This window comes from Hoplias malabaricus, chromosome 5 (genome assembly GCF_029633855.1).
Source record: "Hoplias malabaricus isolate fHopMal1 chromosome 5, fHopMal1.hap1, whole genome shotgun sequence".
Taxonomy (NCBI): domain Eukaryota; kingdom Metazoa; phylum Chordata; class Actinopteri; order Characiformes; family Erythrinidae; genus Hoplias; species Hoplias malabaricus.
In genome coordinates, this window is record NC_089804.1 from 4,563,414 (window position 1) to 4,588,058 (window position 24,645).

The 24,645-nt window shown below is 47.7% G+C and overlaps 2 protein-coding genes across 3 annotated transcripts in view; both read right to left on the minus strand.

Moving 5' to 3' along the window:
* syde2 (synapse defective 1, Rho GTPase, homolog 2 (C. elegans)) overlaps positions 1 to 4,924 on the minus strand; it is a 45,329-nt gene extending 40,405 nt beyond the window's left edge. Inside the window, exons 1-2 of one of the 2 annotated variants that reach the window (XM_066672798.1) lie at positions 4,302 to 4,924; positions 2,187 to 3,425 (exon numbers count right to left, since the gene is read on the minus strand). In XM_066672798.1, the coding sequence (XP_066528895.1) occupies positions 2,187 to 3,425; positions 4,302 to 4,698 (1,636 nt within the window). In that variant the 5' untranslated portion in view covers positions 4,699 to 4,924. Of the gene's footprint in view, positions 1 to 2,186; positions 3,426 to 3,624; positions 3,691 to 4,301 lie in introns of those variants that run through there. The other variant, XM_066672799.1, reaches the window with a different exon arrangement.
* Positions 4,925 to 21,163: 16,239 nt separating this feature from the next.
* On the minus strand, positions 21,164 to 24,422 carry c5h1orf52 (chromosome 5 C1orf52 homolog). The gene is made up of 3 exons (XM_066673366.1): positions 24,004 to 24,422; positions 22,335 to 22,536; positions 21,164 to 21,583 (listed from the first exon to the last, which is right to left on the minus strand). Exons 1-3 carry the CDS (start codon positions 24,265 to 24,267, stop codon positions 21,423 to 21,425), a joined length of 627 nt encoding a protein of 208 aa, XP_066529463.1. The 5' UTR covers positions 24,268 to 24,422; the 3' UTR covers positions 21,164 to 21,422.
* Positions 24,423 to 24,645: the final 223 nt, after the last annotated feature.

Sequence of the window (24,645 nt, forward strand, 5' to 3'; positions counted from 1 at the left end):
GCGCAGGAATGCGTCTGAAAAGCAGGACGGGGGGCCAGGCGTCCGACAGCTAAGACAGCTGACCCCAGAGCAGGGATAGTCCAGAGACAATGGGATTTAAGGTGGAGAAACTGATCCGAGATCAGGTTTCCAACTCTTAAAAAGCAGGATCAGCAGGAGTTTCTGTAACTCGCCATCTCAGAGGTGCAGCATGTGAGGTGTCGAGTCAGTTCCCTCTCACGCTGCGTAACCAACACCCTGACTCCACCGGGCATCATTACTATCCAAATAAACCTCATTTACAGCTCTGCCCTTCAGTTAACTCACTTTATACTCACAAAAGCTTTCAAACGGAAGAAGGATACATCTCAATTAACCAAATTCAGTGCCTCACTTTCTTCAGCGCAGACACAAACAATCTTTGTCTCAATCTGCGATACGACGGAACACAAGCACACACTGGGAGAGAAAGACCACACAGAGAGAGGTCTGTGTGCTGCTCTGATCAAATGAGCCACACAGATCCTGCTCCACATCTGACGTCAAGAACAGAACCTTTAGAATGGCCCCGCCCCCTCGTCTGAGTCTGTCCAATCACAGCGCTGGACCCGTGTTTATGTGAGTGCGCAACGATGAGATTAAACGAAGAAATAAAACACAGAAAATTAGAAAGAGAACAGAGCGAAAACGGCTAAAAACCAGAGCTTCTGCTCCTCGCTCCTCACTGCTGTGCGCTCGGGGTCGGGGTGAACAGCGAGCGGCTCATTATCATTTAAAGGAACAGGGCTGTTTACACAGGGGGAGAACACTGCTGTGGGGCTTGTGACTACAGAACAGTGTCAGAACATAAACAAACGTCATGCAAATATCATACCTATAACCGTTCCCACAGTGAAACAGTCAAATATAAAAATAGTTAAGTTTTTGTGGTTCCTACGAGAGCAACAATATCACTTAGATACTGCGCGCGCACACACACAATGTATGGCTGTTCTCCCAGTAGCAACATGCCATGTGTTAAGGGACCCACACAGTACTAAGAAACAAACAGCTCCTGCACCACACACACACACACAGAGATCTGTTTCCACACACTAAGCGCTTTGAGAAACTTTGGCATTTTCCCTCCTGACCAATGCAGACCACAACTTTCCGCTGGCCCTATGCACTGATATAATTATAGCAAAGTATGACCCACTGGATTTCCCCCCAGCACACACACACACCATCAGCCCTGCGATATCTGCAATGACCCCATTACAGTGTGTTGAATACAGTCCATTTACTCAGGACACTGTGCTCTACATCTACAGCAACATGAAGCTAGAGCAGCTGCCGTCCTTGTTCCACACAAAGCACATCCAATCAGCACCAAAACACACTCCTTTATCCTTATCTTTAACGCAAGTCTGCTGGTGAATTACACAATCTGCTGTCTGTAATACACTCTGACAAATTGGCCTCTGAATCAGATAAGACGTGATGGATTACGTGGTGAAAACAATGCTCGGTTTGGTTTCAGGGTACAGACCGTGCTCCACAGACACCCAAATCTTATCCTGCCTTCGTCCTGCGGCGATAAAACCCTAAACCACGCTGGATACCGGTCAGAGCAGGACCAGATAGCAGTTATCTGCTCACCAGGTCCAATACGTTTCTGTCATTCCTGACGTAGCAGCATAGGATTTGGGCAACTTCCCTTTAACAAAACACACAAGCACTTTAAAAGCTACATTTCACAAGGTCAACAAGCGCTCGACGTAAAGATTCATAGCAGAGTTCCCACCACCACCACCAGTGTTGAGTGTTAGTAACATGTTAAACTGTGAACCCGCCACCAACGTGCAGCTAGCTACCGTCCCATCGTTACGTGAGCCTTTATTAGTGAGGAAGGTGTAAGAAAACGACCCGCCACCCGGTCAACGACAGAGTCCCGAGCCAGACGTCGGCCTCTCTCCCAGGTCTCTCCCCAGGGAGGGTGGTGAGGACAGAGTCAGAATGAGTGGATGAGGTGAGGATGTCCTGAGAAATGAGGCTGAAAGTGAAAGAGAGAGGCTGCCTTCATGTGCTAGTCAGAAGTCATGATGAATTTGTAAGAAACGAACAGAGGTGTCAACAAAGGCAGCGAGAACACAGATGGGAAAAGAGAGAGATAGAGATGGAGGGAGTCTTGGGGAAGCTCCTCCGTCCGTCGGCAGTGGTTGTACCTGGCTGTGTTGTGAAGAAGGTTTTGGTCATGTTTGTGGCGCTGGACGGATGGCCCAAGGTTTTAGGCCACACCTGGACTTCCTGACCTTGAGGTTTTCCTGCGATCCTCTGCCTCATTTCTGACGAAAGGACCCGGCCCCTGTGCATCCACTCCTGCATTTTGTTAACGGTCACTCTAGGGGGTTTGCCCATGGATGCGGTAAACATGCTTTGGCCCAGTGATTGAAAGGTGGTAGACCCAAGCTTTTGGGCCAGAAGTTCTGGAGAATCTGATGCTCCGACGAGGCCACTGAGAGAGGTTTCCATTTCTGTGTCAGCTACATGGTGCACGACCTCATCCTCGGGCTCTCTTACAGGAGGTGTATCGTACACAGCTGTGGGTTCAGGGGTTGTGCCACTTTGGGCCACTGTACACATCTCACCCTCATGACGTTCTATTGAGTAATGAACTCCCGAGTCACTCACAGACCTCTGCAGTGGACGTCTGCATATTACAGGGCCCAAGCATTGTAGACTCCTGCACTGGGAGCCTCCAAATCTGGCTCCAGAGCTCTCACCGAAGTCCAGCAGGGCCCAGTCGGAGCCGCAAGCTTGCTGACCGCTGTGCTGCCCGGAAGAGCCGGTATCGCTCTCCGCAAGCCTGGTGGAGGACCGCGAACATGCGCTTCGGATGCTGTCCCGAGACTGGCTTGAGCTGCCGCTCTGCAGCTGTCCGTCAAAAGCCATGTCGTGCATGGTGTTTATCAAGAGGTAGTAGGCTTCCTGCAGCTGGTTCCTCAGCCGGTCGGTTTCTTGAGCGCTCACCATTTCCTGAGTCAAATGGACCGACCGTGGCGCGCCGGAATCATGGGTCAAGCCCAAGTTCGGTCCCTCAGATTCGTAGAAGGGCAAAATCTCATTGTCGTAGTAGTCTTCGTCCTCGCTGTCGACGGAGTTGTGCCGCTCTCTGTCCCACGTGAGCTGCGAAGCCACGTTGGAGTCCACCACTTCCAGCTCTGTGGGGAAAAACGTGGGAGTCTGCAAAGCCGGCATCCTCAGGTCCTCTTCTATCAGATCCAGGTCGTCCACGTTCGCTCCGAGGACCGACCCGGAGCTCAGGGGGAGAGTGTTTGTGTCCAGCAGAGGGTCGCAGAGGCAGGCCAGTTGAACCGGCTCGGGCGGGGCTCGTAGACGGACGGAACTGGCTCCCTGATCGAGAACCACGGCTCCTTCCCAGCCTCGCGTCTCCAGAGTCTTCTCTAAGGGTGGGCGATATGGAGAGAATGTCATATCACGGTAACTGGAGGGCAACTTTACTGCAATATTATGACACAGAGAGCACCATTTTATCACACAGACACTAGACTGCACTGATGCTTACATCCTGTCTGAGGAAAAACAGCGTACTTTGAGTTTATGAAGCAGTGGACAATCTCTATTCGAGCTGTAGGTACTTACCCGTACGCCCTATGGTCTTGGGATCTCTGCGGCAGGTTCTCAGCGTGCTACAAACTTACTGCGCACATTGTACACCTGTTTCACACGGTCACATGTCTACACCGAGGGACTTGCTGCTGGCTTAAAGAACAATAAGGGTTCCCTACAGAAACTAAACCTTGTATCTCCACAAATAGCAACTTTAAAGAAGAATAAAACCTTCTTAAAACAACACCAGGATCAGATTACTGCTCCTGGGCGTAATTCACTTTACAGCACTGCCCTGAAATCAAGGGAAGGAGAAGGAAGCAGAGGAGGTTTCCTACCCTCCTCCAAAACTTATAAAATGTAACTTACATAGTGTAGTTTCTATGGTGCTGAGCCCAGAGTAGCAACAACTGAAGATCTATCCTCCTTACGACATGTCAGTGAAGCATCCCAATGATTTTGAAGCCGTAATTGTAAAGTCAAAAACCTACCTATTGTTACTTTAACTTTACATAGAGGTTAATGTAGAAGTTAATACACCTTTCTGGGACGTTTCTCCTGAATTATCACAAGATGTAAAAGGCATGGGCTCCTTTCCTATGATGTCAACAAATGGAGATACAAGGTTTTGCCCCTATGCCCCCCTTTAAAGTGACTTTCTAAGTGTGTTGTCCCCCACGCTAAAGGTAAAACACCCTCTTGTTGCCCACCTCTGGTCGTCTCTCTGCTCTCACACGTCCCGTTCCTCCTCGGTTTAGCAGAACGCCGTTCCTCGTGATTCAGCGCGGAGCTGTACCCGAAGCCGATGGAGTCTCCGCCGGCGAGCTGCTCTCTCCAGAAGCGGGGGTCCGCGAGCTCCTCGTTAAACCGCTCCCCCGAAACTAACCGAGACAACCCACCGTCCAAAGCCCCGTTCAAACACCGCTCCTGCTTACCTCCTCCTCGGAGCGTCGCCTGCAGCTCCGCCGCTGAGCTCGCCGTCGGAGAAACTTTGGCCCTAAAGTTACCGTTCCCGTTCCCTCCGCATTCCCCGCCGTGCGCCGCCTCTTTCTTCGACTTCTTCCCTCGCAGTTTGGCCAACAAACCCCTCCGCAGAGGATCGGCCATTCCTCGCTGCTTCGCGTCGAAACGCTGCTCCGCTCCGGCCGCTCAAGCGCGGCGTTCCCGAGCGAGTGGAGTCGCCCCGTGAGCGGCCACGGTTCGCTCCATGCCCCGCACGCCGCCTCCGAGCCCCAGCTCTCGCCTTCGCCTCGCCGCAGTGGCTTCAGCTGCGCGCTTTCACCGACTTCGAGCGAGTTTTACCGGGCATTAGTTCACGGTGAGCCGCGGACCACAGTCGCTGCGCTCTCTTTACTTTTCTGCTCTACTCTTTTTCTGCCCCCAAACCCCACCCGCTTTCCGCAGAGCCCCGCCTCCTCTGCCCTCTGATTGGCCGGTAAAGTCCCCGTCCCGCCCAGAGCGCCAGGATTGGCTGAGATTTAACAATAGTTTCTGTGTTTACAATTTTTTTTTTAATCACATTTATCAATAGAATGTATTCGTTTATTAATTCATTCATTTTCTGTGACCACCTCATCCTCTGGACAGTTTCATACACACAGAACACACACACAGTCACCCAGTCACTCACTCACACACCCAGTCACTCACACACTCATCCAGTCACTCACACACTCACCCAATCATTCAACACTCATCCACACTCAACACAACACACCACACTCCTCACAGACAGTCACCTGGAGGAAAACCACGCAGACACAGGGAGAACACACCACACTCTTCATGGACAAGTCACCCGGAGGAAACCCACGCAGACACAGAGAGAACACACTACACTCTTCATAGACAAGTCACCCGGAGGAAACCCACGCAGACACAGGGAGAACACACCACACTCCTCACAGACAGTCACCCGGAGGAAACCCACGCAGACACAGAGAGAACACACCACACTCCTCACAGACAGTCACCCGGAGGAAACCCACGCAGACACAGAGAGAACACACTACACTCTTCATAGACAAGTCACCCGGAGGAAACCCACGCAGACACAGGGAGAACACACCACACTCCTCACAGACAGTCACCCGGAGGAAACCCACGCAGACACAGAGAGAACACACCACACTCCTCACAGACAGTCACCCGGAGGAAACCCACGCAGACACCAAGAGAACACACCACACTCCTAACAGACAGTCACCCCAGGAGAGGGTCCAGTCCAGGAACACAAGCCCCTAAAAATGTGGGACAGCGCCACCACCTGACGTCCTGCTTAACCTGCGTTAGCTTTCATTTGAAGCTCTGAGTTCTAAACTTTATTGTGTCATATCGTTATTATGAAATTAACATGCTTTATTTCACAGCTGCTTTATTATAGATCTATGTTTTCTGTGTTCAGTGTAGATTCATTTAGAGCCTGCATTTGTATTTGTCCTCTGTTCTATTTCAGTGGGTCATATTTATTCATAGTTAAGTTCTCAGTAATGTTTTTACTCACTGCGCAACTGTGAGAGTTCATACTGAAGACCACTCTACACCAATGGACGAGCACGACTCAGTAGCCAATCACAGCGAAGTAAGCGGGAAACTATGAGCCAATCACAGCGAAAGGGGCGGGTCAATACTCGAATACGGGTGGGAAAAATAACACGGCAATCTCTCTCTCTCTCTCTCTCTCTCTCTCTCTCTGTCTCTCTCTGGAATAGTTGAAATAGTTTCTGGTGAGGGTGAGGGGTTACAGGCGGGCTGCAAAAATGTGTCGCTAATTCTGCGAGAAACCCATTAATAATAACGTGATAATTATACAATTTCAACACCTCTTTTTCTGGTGAAGGTTAGAAAAAGCTGAAGAAGTAAAAAAATGCCCTTTTGGATACAAAGCACCTCATAACTGCTTCATTCACTCACTTGCATAAATAATCACCCATTCACTCATACATACTAACAGATATACTCATATACACTCACTCACTCCTGTACATACTCAATCACTTGCATAAATAATCACTAATTCACACTAACAGATATACTCATATATACTCACTCACTCACTCACATTTAACCAAATGCTCCACCAGGGCCGGTATTCATTGTTTCTCATCACAGACACTGTTTCCTTTTTCCCAAACTGTAAGGTCACCAGTCTGATCCCCAGTAACAGCAGGAAACTATCGGACCGGAGAGTGAAGAAACAGTGCCTTCTTCTCCCTCAAAATCCATGGCTCTGCTCTGTGGGGGTCCTGAGCGTTGAAGAACAGGGTGAAAGGGGGTTAACAAAGTATGCACAGCCACAGGTGGCCTACAGTCTGTAACTGTCGACCTACAGAAGTGACGCTGTGTGGTCAGTGGAGCTGAGAGAATGAAGGAGATGGTTGTAATGTTATGGTTGATTGGTGTAAAACGTCTTGTTATATTCTGTATGAGCTGAGAGCAGGAATGTGTTCGGCTTATTCCACCTTAAGTCGACTGTTTACAAACCTGTCAGTGCAGGTCTCAGGAGAAATGGCATGCATGGCCAACATGAACTGTCTCTCTCTCTCTCTCAACTGTAAATGAACCTAAAGCCCCTGTGCCCAATGCTAAGTGTCGTGGAGTATAAACCTGAGACTGTGGAGCCATACTGTGTCCTCAGGAAAGAACTAGATGTAGCATTTGATGACATTCAGTCACATGAAAATCAGTGAGGTCCTTGCATATGTGCTGTATTTTGGACCTTACCCTGGCACCTATTCATTTCATGAAGATGGGGCCCAAACCTATTTCCTATTTTCCCCTTTACCCCCTTGTTTCTGAGTGTCCTCTCGCCCCTTGGAGCTGAGTTAGAGGGTGCAGTGGTTAAATCTCCCCGTACGACACGGGACAACCCTTCAACACCCTGATACTTCCTCAGAACACAAGTAAAACAGAGCATCGCTTCATTCCCAGGCGACTAGCGCAGCTCTGTAGCTGCTCTGCACCAGTCTGCAGTGATATCAGAGGAGTGGACTTTAGTTACATTTAGAGCCTCATTCTCCTTCAGAAGAGTTCCACAATCAGAGATTACCCCCCTCTCCTAACTCTTCTGTGACATGGAGCTCAGCTCTTCTTATTCAGCAGATTACAATCTTACAGTTCCACCTTAAATCTGCAGTAGCGGTGTAATTCATTCATTCATTATATATATATATATATCATATATCACTATATTACCTTATCCAGTTCAGAGTCACGGCAGGTCCAGAGCCTACCTGGAATCATTGGGTGCAAGTCCTTCACAGGGCAACACAGACACACACACACACACACACATTCACACCTACAGACACTTTTGAGTCACCAATCCACCTACCAACGTGTGTTTTTGGACTGTGGGAGGAAACCAGAGCACCCGGAGGAAACCCACGCAGACACAGGGAGAACACACCAACTCCTCACAGACAGTCACCCGGAGGAAACCCACGCAGACACAGAGAGAACACACCACACTCCTCACAGACAGTCACCCGGAGGAAACCCACGCAGACACAGAGAGAACACACCACACTCCTCACAGACAGTCACCCGGAGGAAACCCACGCAGACACAGGGAGAACACACCAACTCCTCACAGAAAGTCACCCGGAGGAAACCCACGCAGACACAGGGAGAACACACCACACTCCTCACAGTCACCCGGAGCGGGAATCGAACCCACAACCTCCAGGCCCCTGGAGCTGTGTGACTGCGACACTACCTGCTGCACCACCGTGCCGCCCAGCAGTGTAATTAAGGTGGAACTGGAAGTTTTCCAACTAAATACTGGGATCTCAGCTGCTCCTCGTGCTGTTTTCTGCTCGTTCTGAAGAAAAGGGCCATAATCCACTGACACTACATTAAACTGAGATAATACACTGGGGATCATGGAGTTTAAAGGAGGAAATACTGACACCTGTGGGTCCCTTTTGTTACTGCACAGCCCTCACACTTCACTCTACCTCTCAACAAGAACTGAGACCCCCATCCCTAGGCAGAATGGGGGGGGTAGGGGCAAGGATTGAAATGGGATTCACCCGTACACTAACCCCAACCATAAACATAACCCCTGCTCCAGCCCTGACTCTAACAGGGCTCCACCTTAAAACATAATGACTTATACTGTGAGGAGCAGCCTGCGGTTCACGCAAGAGTCCCCACAGTGTGTGTGTGTAAACAAGTTCTGGTCCCCACAGGGTGAGTGAAAACTTGTACACACACAAAGAGAGAGAGAGAGAGAGAGAGAGAGAGAGAGAGAGAGAGAGCGCACTGGTGCGTGCCTGTCTTGTCTGAGCATCTGTTTGCAGGTCACAGCCTGCAGGCAGAGAGAGGGGGAGAAAAATGAGAAAAGGGGGGGAGAGGGGGACGATAAGGAAGAGAGAGAGAGAGAGAGAGAGAGAGAGAGAGAGAGAGAGAGAGAGAACAGTAGGAGCAATGAGGGGGGAGCCCTTCTCAAATACGCAGAGACAAAACTAAAGAGAAAGGGAAAGTGACAGAGACAATGGTGTAGAAGGATGAGAGAAGGATGGAGAGACTTAACGAAGTGGAAAAAGGGAAGGAAGAAGAGAGACAAAGGAAAGGACAGAAGGAGATAGGAGAAAGATGTTTACCTTTCTCACACAGGCAACAAAATACACCCACATCTTTCACACACACACACACACACACACACACACAAACAGCAGCAACAAAAAGCCCTTGTTTCTACACACACTGTCCATTCAGCTCCACTGACCACACAGGAGCTCTCTGTAGTCCACCTGTTGCTCTGCATACTTTGTTACCCCCTTTCACTCTCTTCTTCAACGCTCACGACCCCCCCCCCCCAAGGCCATGATTGGATTGGTGGATCACTCTCAGCACAGCAATCACACTAAAGTGTGTAACGAGTGGATCAGACACAGCAGCTGCCGCTGGAGTTTTGGCATTTTAAAAACCCTTGTCAAAGTACCCTAGCTATTAGCATACCACAAAAATGTTAGCTACCGTCTCCATGGCAACCTGTTTTAATAGTGCACCTAAATCTGACTTGTCTGCTGATAGTTATATAAAACCTAGATGAGAGTAAGATGATGGTAAGTCTATTTAATAATTTAATAGAGGCCTCACAATGATCTGGTGATGAGTGGATCAGACACAGCAGTGCTGCTGGAGTTTTTAAACCCTGTGTCCACTCTCTGTCCACTCTGTGAGACACCCCTCCCTCGTTGGTCCACCTTGTAGATGTAGAGTCAGAGACAGTAGCTCATCTGTCGCTGCACAGTGTGTGTCGCTCGTCCTCTAGTCCTTCATCAGTGACACAGGACGCTGTCGGCTGGATGTTTTCGGTCGGTGCACTGTTCTCAGTGCAGACACTGAGGGGTTCTTTAGCGCCTTACTCCCTAAAACGTGCCCTTCACAGATTATAGAACACACACTTCTACACCAACATCCTGCACCAGGGATTCAGCCCCAGTGTTCTGGAGGTGTAACTGCAGAAGGACGCAGAGGAACAGTGCAGGTTTGTAAATATTTTTCAGCCTTTATGTGTGTAATGTTTTGGTGTTTACTGGAAATGAAAGAACTGAGCAGCGTTCTCACCACAGAATATCCATCAGCAGGCTACAGACTATCAACTGTATCTGTGTTTTTTTACCGTCCTGATTTTATCAGAGCGCAGGATGCAGCTTTGAGACGTTACACAGCAGGGGCCTGTGTGTACCTGCTCTTATCTACAGCTCTGAGTCTCAGAACAGGGACACTCCACTGTCTCAGATCTGCAGCACATCTACATTCTGTCTCCAGAACAAACCCACCGCGCTCGCTCTCTTCTACACACAAACACACACACACATACACCATCACACTCTCTTTGTGATGGAGCACTAGAACATCTGCTTTGCTGGCTCTTATTCACTAGACCCATGCTGCTCACTGTGTGTGTGTGTGTGTGTGTGTGTGTGTGTGTGAGTGTGTGTAGGAGCCTGCAGCTGTCTGGGCCTTGCCCTCTTCATTGTCTGGCTGCCTCTCGCCGCTTTATTGACTGTCAGCGATCCCCGGCAACTCAGGATTTACACCAGCAACACGCACCCCTTTTCTCAGGGTGTAAATTAGCAGGGACCCCCTCGGCCCACCCGCTCCAGAGGGGCAACCCTGCTTTAAACAACCCTGAGTAAACACACACTCTCCAGGGTCAGGCGCCTCTGTTATGGTTTGGTCTTTGCTCGAGGAGGACGTGGAGCCCGTGGCTCCAAAAACAACGCAGGCCTTTCCCAATGTGGCTGATTTGTTGTAGTCACACTAAAGGGTCACATTTTTCATCACGGTGTGAAAGCGGTGAGTCCTAGGTGGGGTCGGGGGCGGGGCACATTTGTATATTTCGGGTGCGGTTTGCTAACAAACTGGGATAATTCCCCAAACATAAACTGTAATAAAACAACAACACAGCGCAACAGATACATGCCTCTGATCCACCTCTAGTCCTCCGCACCCCAGACCACCTCACGCTTACGAAGCATTTTCTAAATCGGATAAGACTCTGTTTATAAGACGTCCTGCTAACACGTGGCTAACAGTTAGCGCTACCTCCATTTCAGCTCCACACTCTTTTCTAGAGGCATCCAGAAAATGCCCGTCGCAAAATATATTAGGTGTAAAACAAAAATGTTTAAAACAGTTTTTTGGAGTAAAATATATGACCATTGTCATTTAATTTGACAAAAAAAAACCTAAAGTGGGTTGAAAACGGCGAGTGAAGGGTTTATTGGGCGCTGCATTGGTTCTGAGCTCCATCAGGAAAAAGCTGCAGAAGACTGTGATGGGTTTGTTCTGTTCTTGGGGACAATACTGTGTCCAAAAGTCCGTGTGAGTGTGTGTTTAGACGAGTCACAGATGTGTGTCTCACAGTTAGAGTCGGGAACGGAGCACATTCATTAATACTTCATTTTTAGTTGGGTTTTATTTGTTTGTTTGTCATTTTTAATACAACACCACAGTTACCATTAAAATGAGTGAGAGAATGTTGGAATTCAGAATTACGATTATAACATTACACAGCAGTGATTTAAAACGTACATCTAGCATTTATAGTTTTTTAAGACTCCCGTTACATTGTTTTTTTTTTAGTCTTTTATTCTACCATCAGCAGCCGCTTTGATTCTCTTATCTATGAATATTTTATATATCTATGACTAGTTAAAGAAAAGTGTTGATAAAACCATAGTTACACAATTGTAAACTAATTTTCACCCAATGGAAGTGCACTTAAAAATATAGAAGTGAATAAATAAGTGAACGAAGCTTGTTTAAATTTCTGAAACAGCAGCAAATTCACTTGAAACAAACAGGAATTAGTGTTTCACTAAAGAACTCTCTAAGCTCAGTAATCTGAGCTCTGAATGGCTAATGAATAAATATTAGCTGTTAGCTATTCACAGAAAACATAACAGCTGAGCTAATGCTAGTAGATTGTTAGCTAACGCACATTACCTAGCGCTCTCCTGACGTGATTAACCAGTTTCCTGTATCTACTTTATGTAGCGTATGATATTTTTCATGTTTTACCTCATCATCAGTATCAGAGAAAGCTCTTTATTATTTGTGATGATGGAAAACTGGTGTCCAATTTAGCTTCTTTTAAGAAGTGTAGCACTGCTATGTACAAATAATAATAACACAGCGGCCCGACATGATATACTGTGGCTATAAAATAATATACTGAGGCCACAGCATATAGAGGTCACAAACATATTATTTCATGGCCTCAATATAATGTCTTATGGCCATAAAAAATTATTTTGTGGCCTCAATATATTTTTATCTGACCTCAACTAATTAAATAGTTTAGGGGCAGAAAAACACACACCGACACAAAGCAGTCATTCAAAGATGGCAGCTTTCAGAAGAATGAGGTGTGTCTTTGTCCACACACACACACACACACACACACACACGGCCCAGTTTTGCATTTTCAGGGTCGTTCCGAGGCACTTAAGTGTGTCTTTAACCCCAAAGCTGAGGCAGATATCCATCTGAGTGTGTGCTGACAGGCTGCTACTGCTCCTCTCCCTCCTCCAAACACGGGTTATCATCAGAGGGGTCAGACTCACTGTCTCCTGCCCCCTACACACCCCCCTACCTCCCTCCCTCCCTCCCTCCCTCCGACCCTCCGTCTGTCTGTCTCTGCCGCATTAAAGCCGACCCGCTGGCCCTAAACCCACTCTTTAGCGCTCACTCAAGCCCGGCTCAACCTCCGCCTTATCTCAAGCTCATCTCAAGCTCACCTCATCTGCTGAGAACTCGCCGTTGTCCTTCTGTTGTGTCCAAACCCCTCATTTCAACACTTTTTCATAAAGACACCGCAACTCAAACACTGACCGTGACTGTAATTAGCGCACAAACGATGCTAATCTTGTTTTGGCTAATCCTGAATTACACTTTTTAAAATATTTTTTTAACTCTTATGTAAAACTGATAACAAATGACAAATGAGGTGCACAAAGCCTCTCAAGCCCCGCGGTACGTGTCCTCTTACATGTGTTTAAACTAATTTAAAGGTGGCTAACACTCCTAATAAATCTTTCAGATCTGCTCAGAGTGTGACCCACAGGTCAGTGAGAAGAATGTGCTGGAAAATGACACGATTTAAACAGAAACAAAGCATGTACTTTAAAAACCCTTGTCAAAGTACCCTAGCTATTAGCATACCACAAAAACGTTAGCTACTGTCTCCATGGCAACCTTTATTCATAGTGCACCTAAATCTGATTTGTCTGCTGATAGTTATATAAAACCTAGATGAGAGTAAGATGGTGATAAGTCTATTTAATAATGTAATAGAGGCCTCACAATGACCTGGTGATGAGTGGATCAGACACAGCAGTGCTGCTGGAGTTTTTAAACCCTCTGTCCACTCTCTGTCCACTCTGTGAGACACTCCTCCCTCGTTGGTCCACCTTGTAGATGTAGAGTCAGAGACAGTAGCTCATCTGTCGCTGCACAGTGTGTGTCGCTCGTCCTCTAGTCCTTCATCAGTGACACAGGATGCTGTCGGCTGGATGTTTTTGGTCGGTGGACTGTTCTCAGTGCAGACACTGAGGGGTTTAAAAACTCCAGCAGCACTGCTGTGTCACTCTACACCAGCACAACACACACTAACACACCACCACCACGTCAGTGTCACTGCAGCGCTGAGAATGATACACCACCACATCACACCTGCTCTGTGGGGGTCCTGAGCACTGAAGAACAAGGATGAAAGGGGGATAACAAAGTATGCAGAGCAACAGATATACTACAGTCTATAATCGTGGAACTACAAAGTGGTTTTAATGTTGTGGCTGATTTGAGTGAAACTGGAAACTAAGAGAATGATCTTCACAGAGATGAAACTGTAAGGAATCCACGGTGTGTCAGAATTATGAATGTGAGTTAAATCTACTGTAATGTAGGCTTAAAAACACATTCTGATGTGTGTGTGTGTGTGTGTGTGTGTGTGTGAGATAACTATGAAAGCAGGATAAACCTCTGGAATATACGGGTATATACCAACACACAAAGGCCCATTGTGTCGAGCGGTGACTCTCAGGATTGTGCAAGAACGACCAATCGCTTCTAATTTCTCTTTTAACATCCCATAATACTCCCTGAACCACAGTCATCTCCATCTTTAAAGCGCTCCCAACCATAACAGAGCAGTTCAGGTCAAACTCGGGAGAATTCCCGTCAGGACAAACCCAGAAGCTCAGGCGCTGAATGTTTGTGGTCTGAAGCGTCCTGGGGTTCTCGGTTTATTCGAGCTTGAAAAGTTCAACCGTGTTGAGTTAATGATTTATAAACCACCACGAAGCTTCTGAATTCCCAACAACGCCTCACACGGAAGAAACACACTGGGATCTGGGCTTGTTTTTTCCCCCAAAAAGGATCTGGAAAATGGCACATTTTATGACGAAATCCCTTGTTCGGTGTGTATGCACAAGAATGTGGAGCCCACCAACACACACACTGTGAAACAAGTCAGAAAACAGGATAAAACGAGTCATTCTGACTCTTCTCAGCTTCTGACGTCAAGGGCAGAGATTTTGGAATGGCCCCGCCCCCTCGTCTGAGTCTGTCCAATCACAGCGCTGGACCCGTGCTTATGTGAGAGCGCAACGATGAGGTTAACGAAGAAATAAAACACAGAAAATTAGAAAGAGAACAGAACGAAAACAGCTAAAAACCAGAGCTTCTGCTCCTCGCTCCTCACTGCTGTGCGCTCGGGGTCGGGGTGAACAGTGAGCGGCTCATTATCATTTAAAGGAACAGGGCTGTTTACACAGGGGGAGAACACTGCTGTGTGGGTTTGTGGGGAATGTCCTAGAGAAACCAACAGAGTCAGAATTGTTCACAGTGGTGGTAAATGGAACCAGACGTCCGCTTCATAAAGCTCCTCACAGTGATGTGAAAAAGTTGGTGGCCACCTTTTAGAATGGCATTATTGCACACAAAAGAGTCTATACAAAAATCATTCATTGTGATGCTCCACTGAGCTGTAACAGAGAAAACAGAGCCTCTGTCCTTGTTACTCTGGGCTCAGCACTGTTGCAACGGCACTATGTAACCTTTGGTGGAGGTACGAAGCGGTTTTTGGGATGAGTTGAAGTGGAGTTTTAATTCAAAGCTAATCATAACACCACCCAGTTCTTCCCAGAAGAGAAGGAGCTGTTGGAGCAGGAAAGAAGGAGCAGATGTCAGATTAATATCCTTAATCTGATACTCTTCAGCTATGGAGTGTTACTTTAAACACAGGCAGACACTGATTTAACAGACACAGCACAAACAGTGCGGTGAGAGCCTGTGTTTCTCCTGCTGCAGTGGCCAAGTCTGAGGGACAAGGCCAGGCACATACCTGCCGCCCGCAGCCTTATCAGCCGCGTATTTACCAGAATTTCACGTCCGAGACAGATGAGAGATATCGCAGGAATTCCTCTGATCAAGCAGCGCTTTCAGGAGCAAAGAAAAAAACAGGGGAACATTCCCCCCTCCCACTCTTTTTCTCTCTCTCTTTCACTTCTTGGAAAAAGGGAGAGTGGCAGCATCTTGGCTCACCATTCACTCACACACACACTCATCAAGTCACTCACACACACTCAGTCCCCCACACACTCATCCAGTCACTCACACACTCACCCACACACTCACCCAGTCACACACACACTCACCCAGTCACACACACACTCACCCAGTCCCCCACACTCACCCAGTCCCCCACACACTCACCCAGTCCCCCACACACTCACCCAGTCCCCCACACACTCACCCAGTCACACACACACTCACCCAGTCACACACACACACACTCACCCAGTCCCCCACACTTACCCAGTCCCCCACACACTCATCCAGTCACTCACACACTCACCCAGTCCCCCACACACTCACCCAGTCACTCACACACTCACCCAGTCCCCCACACACTCACCCAGTCCCCCACACACTCACCCAGTCACTCACACACTCACCCAGTCACACACACACTCACCCTGTCACTCACACACTCACCCAGTCACTCACACACACACCCACACACTCACCCAGTCACACACACATTCGCCCAGTCACTCACACACTCACCCAGTCACCCACACACTCACCTAGTCACTCACACACTCTGTCACCCACCTACACACTCACTCACCCAGTCACTCTCACAATCACCCACTCTCATACACTCACTCACAATCACCTACACACTCACACACTCATCCATACACTTATACACTCACCCACACACTCACAACTGTGGATAGTTACACACACTCACCCTGTCACTCACACCTGTGGACAGTTTCACACAGTCACACTCACAGACAGCGACCAGAGGAGAGGGTCCCGCTGTCTGACAGAGCTCCACCTGCAGCGCTGCCTTGCTGCCCATCAACTGAAAGTTCAGGTAATCATCAAGAATCTTTAATGCCACAGCTGCGGGGGAGACACGTGTCCTCTCTGGCAGTCACGTCGTTCACACTCAACCCCAGAAAACATGTACACAGACGGGGAAAAACAAACCTGCTGCTGCGTGACCCACATGTCCATCCATCGGCAAGCGTTGCGCAACCTGCCAAAGAGTTTTAAACACCTACAAGTGATGAGTATGAAAATACTGCCCATGTTTTGACTTTAAACTCCACCCACTTTGGCTTTACTCACAGGGGCAGTGATTTAAAGTGTAGAAGTGTAAGAGTGTTTTGTAGCTGTCCAAATTAATAAATAAACTAATGAATAAAAAGACAGTAACTTTACAGATTTCAATGGACTTCAATGTAACAAAATATATTTTTATTATTATGTAGATTTTGAGCATTTCTATTGGTTCATGAGTTCCCATGACGTAGTAAACAAACAATAATCAGCAAAAATGAAGATGCATGTTTTTTTTGCTCGACAGGCCGCATATAGTTATAGGTGCAGCTTGGTGGTGCTGCAGAGGTGTCACCGTGACCCAGCTGTGGGGAGTCGGGGCGCTGGGTGGGGTCTTCTCCTCGGTTCACTGTCCGCGTGGATTGTGGTGTGTTCTCCCTGTGTCTGTGTGGGTTTCTTCCGGGTGACTGTCTGTGAGGAGTGTGGTGGGTTTCCTCCGGGTGACTGTCTGTGAGGAGTGTGGTGTGTTCTCTCTGTGTCTGCGTGGGTTTCCTCCAGGTGACTGTCTGTGAGGAGTGTGGTGGGTTTCCTCCGGGTGACTGTCTGTGAGGAGTGTGGTGTGTTCTCTCTGTGTCTGCGTGGGTTTCCTCCGGGTGACTGTCTGTGAGGAGTGTGGTGTGTTCTCTCTGTGTCTGCGTGGGTTTCCTCCGGGTGACTGTCTGTGAGGAGTGTGGTGTGTTCTCTCTGTGTCTGCGTAGGTTTCCTCCGTGTGGCTGTCTGTGAGGAGTGTGGGGTGTTCTCCCTGTGTCTGTGTGGGTTTCCTCCGGGTGACTGTCTGTGAGGAGTGTGGTGTGTTCTCTCTGTGTCTGCGTGGGTTTCCTCCAGGTGACTGTCTGTGAGGAGTGTGGTGGGTTTCCTCCGGGTGACTGTCTGTGAGGAGTGTGGTGTGTTCTCTCTGTGTCTGCGTGGGTTTCCTCCGGGTGACTGTCTGTGAGGAGTGTGGTGTGTTCTCTCTGTGTCTGCGTAGGTTTCCTCCGGGTGGCTGTCTGTGAGGAGTGTGGTGTGTTCTCTCTGTGTCTGCGTGGGTTTCCTCCGGGTGACTGTCTGTGAGGAGTGTGGTGTGTTCTCTCTGTGTCTGCGTAGGTTTCCTCCGGGTGGCTGTCTGTGAGGAGTGTGGTGTGTTCTCTCTGTGTCTGCGTGGGTTTCCTCCGGGTGACTGTCTGTGAGGAGTGTGGTGTGTTCTCTCTGTGTCTGTGTGGGTTCCCTCCGGGTGACTGTCTGTGAGGAGTGTGGTGTGTTCTCTCTGTGTCTGTGTGGGTTTCCTCCGGGTGACTGTCTGTGAGGAGTGTGGTGTGTTCTTCCTGAGTCTGCGTGGGTTTCCTCCGGGTGACTGTCTGTGAGGAGTGTGATGTGTTCTCCCTGTGTCTGCGTGGGTTTCCTCCAGGTGACTGTCTGTGAGGAGTGTGGTGTGTTCTCTCTGTGTCTGTGTGGGTTTCCTCCGGGTGACTGTCCGTGAGGAGTGTGGTGTCCTCCCACAGTCTAAACACACAGTAACTGTCTGTAGGGATAGGTGAGTGAGCGGTTACAGAAAATGAATGAATGAATGAATTGACCTGAAGCGTACTGTGTCTTACTGAGAGAGGAGGTGTAGGAGAGGAGTTCTGTATTTTTAGAAGAGGAAGATGTTTGGCGTGAAATGTTTACTGATACGCTTCTTCTAAAGAAAAGAATCAGAAGCATTTCAGACAAGTAACTACAGAGCATTTTCAAATTTACTGTTCATTTGTAAAATCACTGAGAAAATTGTCTTCAAGCAAATGACTACCTTTTCCTCTTTAAACAGCCGCCTACACACATTCCAGTCTGGGTCCTGGGCTAATCACAGCACTGAGACCGTGCAAATTAAGGTCATTAATGACATCCCATTAAATAGAGTCCAGAAAAGTATCTCTTCTGTTATGTCTTTAGCCACTGACCATAAAATTCTTACAGACAGACTCGCAACCGGGGTTGGACTCCCAGGAACACTCCTAAAGTGGTTCGGTTCAGACCTGAAAGGCAGGAACTATTTTGTGGGAATAAAAATAATATTTCTGAGAATGTGCCAGTGACCCGTGGTGTCCCCCAGGGTTCAATGATTGATCCACTACTATTTAATCTATACATGCTTCCTCTTGGTCAGATTCTACAAAATTATGTTCAGTCCTATCACAGCTACACTCAGATTTACTACTCCCTGTCCCCAAATTACTCTGGTGCCATTGACTCACTGTGTAAATGTGAGTAAATTGATTAATTGATTTTTCTATTTGGGAAAAGCCATGAAACTTATTTTAGATTCTAATTTATTGTTTTTGCATTTATTGCATTATTTTGATTGCTTTAAGGGCAGCACAGGTAGTGTCTCTGTCACAGCTCCAGGGACCTGGAGGTTGTGGGATCGAGTCCCGGTCTGGGTAACTGTCTGTGAGGAGTGTGGTGTGTTCTCCCAGTGTCTGCATGGGTTTCCTCCGGGTGACTGCATGTGAGGAGTGTGGTGTGTTCTCCCAGTGTCTGTGTGGGTTTCCTCCTGGTGACTGTCTGTGAGGAGTGTGGTGTGTTCTCCCAGTGTCTGCGTGGGTTTCCTCCGGGTGACTGTCTGTGAGGAGTGTGGTGTGTTCTCCCTGTGTCTGCGTGGGTTTCCTCCGGGTGACTGTCTGTGAGGAGTGTGGTGTGTTCTCTCTGTGTCTGCGTGGGTTTCCTCCGGGTGACTGTCTGTGAGGAGTGTGGTGTGTTCTCTCTGTGTCTGCGTGGGTTTCCTCCGGGTGACTGTCTGTGAGGAGTGTGGTGTGTTCTGTGTTTGCGTGGGTTTCCTCCGGGTGACTGTCTGTGAGGAGTGTGGTGTGTTCTGTGTCTGCGTGGGTTTCCTCCGGGTGACTGTCTGTGAGGAGTGTGGTGTGTTCTGTGTTTGCGTGGGTTTCCTCTGGGTGCTCCGGTTTCCTCCCAGCCCAAAAACACCCGTTGGTAGGTGGATTGGAGACACAAAAGTGTCCGTAGGTGTGAATGTGTGTGTGTGTCGCCTTGTGACGGACTGGCGCCCCCTACAGGGTGTGTTCCCACCTTGCGCCCAGTGATTCCGGGCAGGCTCTGGACCCACCACTGCCCTGAACTGGATAAGGGTTACAGACAGTGAATGAATGAATAATTGCTGTTCCTTTGGATTCTGTAAAGCACTTCAAATTGCTGTTGCGTAAGAAAGGGGTTCTATAAATAAACTTGCCTTGCCCAGAAAAGTAATGATGCAGACTGTGCACGTTTGAACAAACATGGACCTTGTTTACAAAGGTATAACCAAGAAAGTATGAATAAATATGAAAATGCATGCGAGTTCTCTTCACGGCACTAGAGACTGCAGATGGCTGCAAATCAAATTAGAAAGAACTTCAGGGACAAACTGAGTCATCTACAGGCTACAGACACTACACTGAGTCGAAGCAGAAGCATAAAGCAGGTTTAAACTGGGAGGAGACCCAGAGGTAGACCCAGGACTCGCTGGACATTTTTTGGAGGAGCTGGAAGAGACAGAGACTTCTGGAGTTCTTTGCTCGCTGTTGCCACAGAGACACTGAAGTGGACTAATTTAAAATGGATGCCACGAAGGAATTCACTTGAAAGAACTAAGAATTTCTGTTGAAATCCAGATCAAAGTAAGGATCATCCAGTGTGTATTTCATGTACTCTGCGTGGTCTTAGGTTATTTGTGTAATTAGGACATTAGAGTCCAACACTGGACTGAGACCAAGCTGCTTTAGAGAGCGAGTCTGAAGCTGCGCTGCTGCATTCTTTGACAATGGTGCCACCTGGTGGATACTCAGTCCTGCAGAAATTAAAGCAAACTCGTCTGCAGCTGTTCCTGTTGGAGGACTGTAATCTGCTGCCCTTCAACAGGCAGAATTCTCCACTCCGACCACAAGGACTCCCCCATGAGGTGGTCCCTCTGCACCTCCCACGTGTGCCTGGCTCCCGTCTGCGCAGACACAGAGACCAAAGTAAACACTGTATACACACCATTTTATATAAGGATCTGGTAAGACTCCGCCCCCCAACCCCCCCCACCCCAACTCTTCAATACGCACTATTTATTCCCCTTTAAAATGATCAGATTTCCCCATCCCTTCATTCACGTCTGTGTATTAAAGCAACGGTAGGTTATTTTTTCATCTTACAATTACAGCTTTAAAATCACTATGATGCTCCACTGAGTTGTAAAACAGAGATCAGAGCCTCTGTTGTTGCTAATCCAGGCTCAGCACTGCAGAAACAGCACTATGTAACTTTAAGAGGAGGGTAGGAAACCAAACCACTCCCCTGGCCCCCTGATTTCAGCACAGTGCTGTAAAAGTGAATCACACTCTGTAACAGTAGGGGGAGCCCAGCAGCAAAAACACCAAATCTTACTTATCTTCCTTTAAAACCTTTATATTCCAGAGAACAGAGAACACAGCTGTGTTTAGAGGCTGTAGTTTACACTCAATTTAATATTTACAAACACTTGAGCATACAAAACCCCACGTGTGTCCCCTGACCACCCACTGGTACATAAAATAACACCTGAAAACTAAAGATCTCAGAGAGTTCGGTCCTAAATAATCTATGGGTTTTAAAAACCGACCGCACGCTGGGTCCAGTCTAAACCCGAGAGCCCTCCGGAGTCCAGTCTCTCTGTGGGGCTTTGGGTTTGGGCTCCAGGAGGCTCCTCACTCCACAGACTGCCGCAGGATCCTCTTCTCCTCCTCCACAAAGCTTTTATCGGACGTGGCCTGGCCCAGGTCCCTCTTCCTCTTCTCCTTCTGCTGGAACGTCTCCACCCGACGCTTCTTGGCTGACTTCTGCTGCTTGTCCTCCGGCTCGTCCTCATCTACGGGAGGGAAAGCACAAGATCAGCCACAGCTGGAACTCCCTGCTCTGTCCGTGGATGTGTTCCTCATGTTCCCCTCATCAGCGTTCCCAAGAAAATCAGGAGCACTACAGAGAACATTATTTTATGGAAGACCAAACCTCACCTAATCACTAATCCCTACTTTACAACACCACATTGGGGACTGATTGTGTGGTTTCAGAGTGGAGCTCCTCTCCCTGGAGAGAGTCTCACAGCACTCAGAAGCACAGAAGCTCTTTGGTTCTAAAGGGTAAAGGACTCTACTGTGTTGCATATAAATACATAGTGACAGTTAACCTCTGTTAGCCATATTAGCCTTTTCCTCATAGGACCTAATGGAATCTGGGTGCAGTATTATTAGTTTTACTATCTGTGATGTGCACTATGTAGGGAGTGTGGTGCTATTTGGGACAGAGCCTGAGCTGCTCTATTTACCTACACAAATACAGCTGTTTATAAACGTGACACTGATAAATGTGTCAGGGATCCATATGTGCTTTCATTCATTATTTCTTTTATTTTACCGTCTACTGAAACTTGAAGTGTTGACAAAAACTGTAACACAATTTGAACATCACAGTTTTGATTTGAGTAGGTCTCCAATACGGCAGCTACTCTACACAGAGCTGTCAGTACAACCCATGGACATACTGTGGTAGGGAACAGAAACTGCCCCAATCACTATCCTCTAGTGGGTGAGGGAGAGACAGGGAGAGTGTGAGGGTGTTACCCGACTCCGGCTGCTCCTCTTCAGGCAGGAACTGAGCTTGTCCAGCTTGCCGCTGTGGAGCATCGTCCCCGTTATCCTCGTAAACGTTGGACCATTTTATGGCCATGTCCATCCCGGGGGGAGGACCCTTCTTCTCCTCCGTCACGTAGCTCTGAGGAGGAGGAACCGCGTTGTTTTTCCACACCTTAAACTCCTTAACAGGCTGAAATCAGACACATCATCATCATCACCATCACCTTCAACATCATCTTCATCATCATCACCATCATCACTATCACCATCATCACCATCATCTTCATCTTCCTCAATATCACTATCATCACCATCATCATCACTATCATCATCACCATCATCAACATCTTCATCACCATCAATATCACTATCATTACCATCATCATCATCACTATCATCACATCATCTTCATCACCATCAACATCACTATCATCTTCATCACCATCAATATCACTATCATCACCATCAACATCATCATCACTATCATCACCATCTTCATCACCATCATCATCACTATCATCTTCATCACCATCAATATCACTATCATCACCATCATCATTATCCCCACCACCATCACCATCAACATCTTCATCACCATCAATATCACTATCATCACCATCATCATCACTATCATCACCATCATCATCATCTTCATCACCATCAATATCATCACAATCATCATCGCCACCATCATCTTCACCACCACCACCATCTTCATCAGCATCAATATCACCACCATCATCATCTTCACCACCACCACCATCATCACCATCAATATCACTATCATCACCACCACCATCATCATCTTCACCACCACCATCATCATCACCATCTTCATCAGCATCAACATCATCACCACCAATATCACTATCATTACCACCACCAACACCATCATCATCGCCACCACCATCATCTTCACCACAACCACCACCACCATCATCATCAACATCATTATCACCATCAATATCACTATCACCACCACCACCACCACCACCATCATCTTCACCATCAACACCATCTTCACCACCATCACCATCATCGTCACTGAGCCTTAGCCAGGGACAAACCATTAAAAAAACGTAACAAAATGATCAGAACTCAAACATTAAGTCAATATTAACAATTCCACACAATATAATAAAATCTAATAATGAAATCCTAACAGTAGTGAAAAAGGCACTGTTTCAGAAATAAACGCATAAGTAACAGAGTTACAGCTCCATTTATAGTTTATAGTGAAATAAACTAAACTGCATTATGAATGAATGAATATGATGTGGTGATTAAAGCCGTCCTAACTATAAACACAGGCTGCACTTCAAAGGCCAGGTGCACCGTCTCCTGATGACGCATCCTGAAGGTTTGACCCTGCTATTTAAGGTGGAACGGACAATTCGAATAAGACGAATGAGACTGCGTCACTATTTAAAGTGGAACAGTTTGAACGGAGGGATACCACCGCATTAATGAGACTGTGGCGATGTTTAATGTGGAACAATCTAAATTAAGAGATGAACGCTTTAAATGAGACCGCTACATCGTTTAAGGTGGAATGATCCGAATGAGGACAGATTCAGCCGCTTAAAGGTAACTGCGACATTATTTAAGGTGGACAGTGGGAATAAGACTCAGCCGCTATTTAAGGTGGAAATGTCACCTCTTCGGGGGCTTTGACGATGCGGCTCTCCCAGTCGATGTGCTTGTTCAGCGGGTTGTAGAGGAAGGTCGGTTTGCTGACGGTCCTGAAGAGCTCCTCCGGTTTCGGGAGCGGGGCGCCGGAGGAACCTCGAGTAGCGGCTGAGGGGGGAGCGGAGACCCGCGGCTGTTTCTCCGCCGGTTCCCCGTCGCTGTCACTGCTAGAGCTCACATCGTCACAGCCCAGGAAGAAGTTGAGAGGGTCTTTATTCTTCTTCTCGCTCATGGTGCGAGGTTCAGCGCCCCCTGAATGAAACTGAACGGGTTTAATAACGAAACGGGATTCCTTTAGCAGTAAACAGCCGCCATTTCTGCAGCGAGACGCTGAATGAACAATAAGTCCAACCGGTTTTCTCTGGTGTGGGATATTCTCTTCGCTGTACCGCGAGGTCAATACAGACCACCAGGGGGCGACAGACCGCTGCAAATACAACGTATGAGAGAAAGAGAGAGAGAAATAATAATAAATGAATAAATAAATTAATTAATTAATTAATATTATCCACATAATGTGTGTGAAGCTGTCCACATGTGAGAATGACTGGGTGAAAGTGTGAAAACTGTCAATGTGTGTGTGAGTGAATGAATGAATGAATGAATGAAT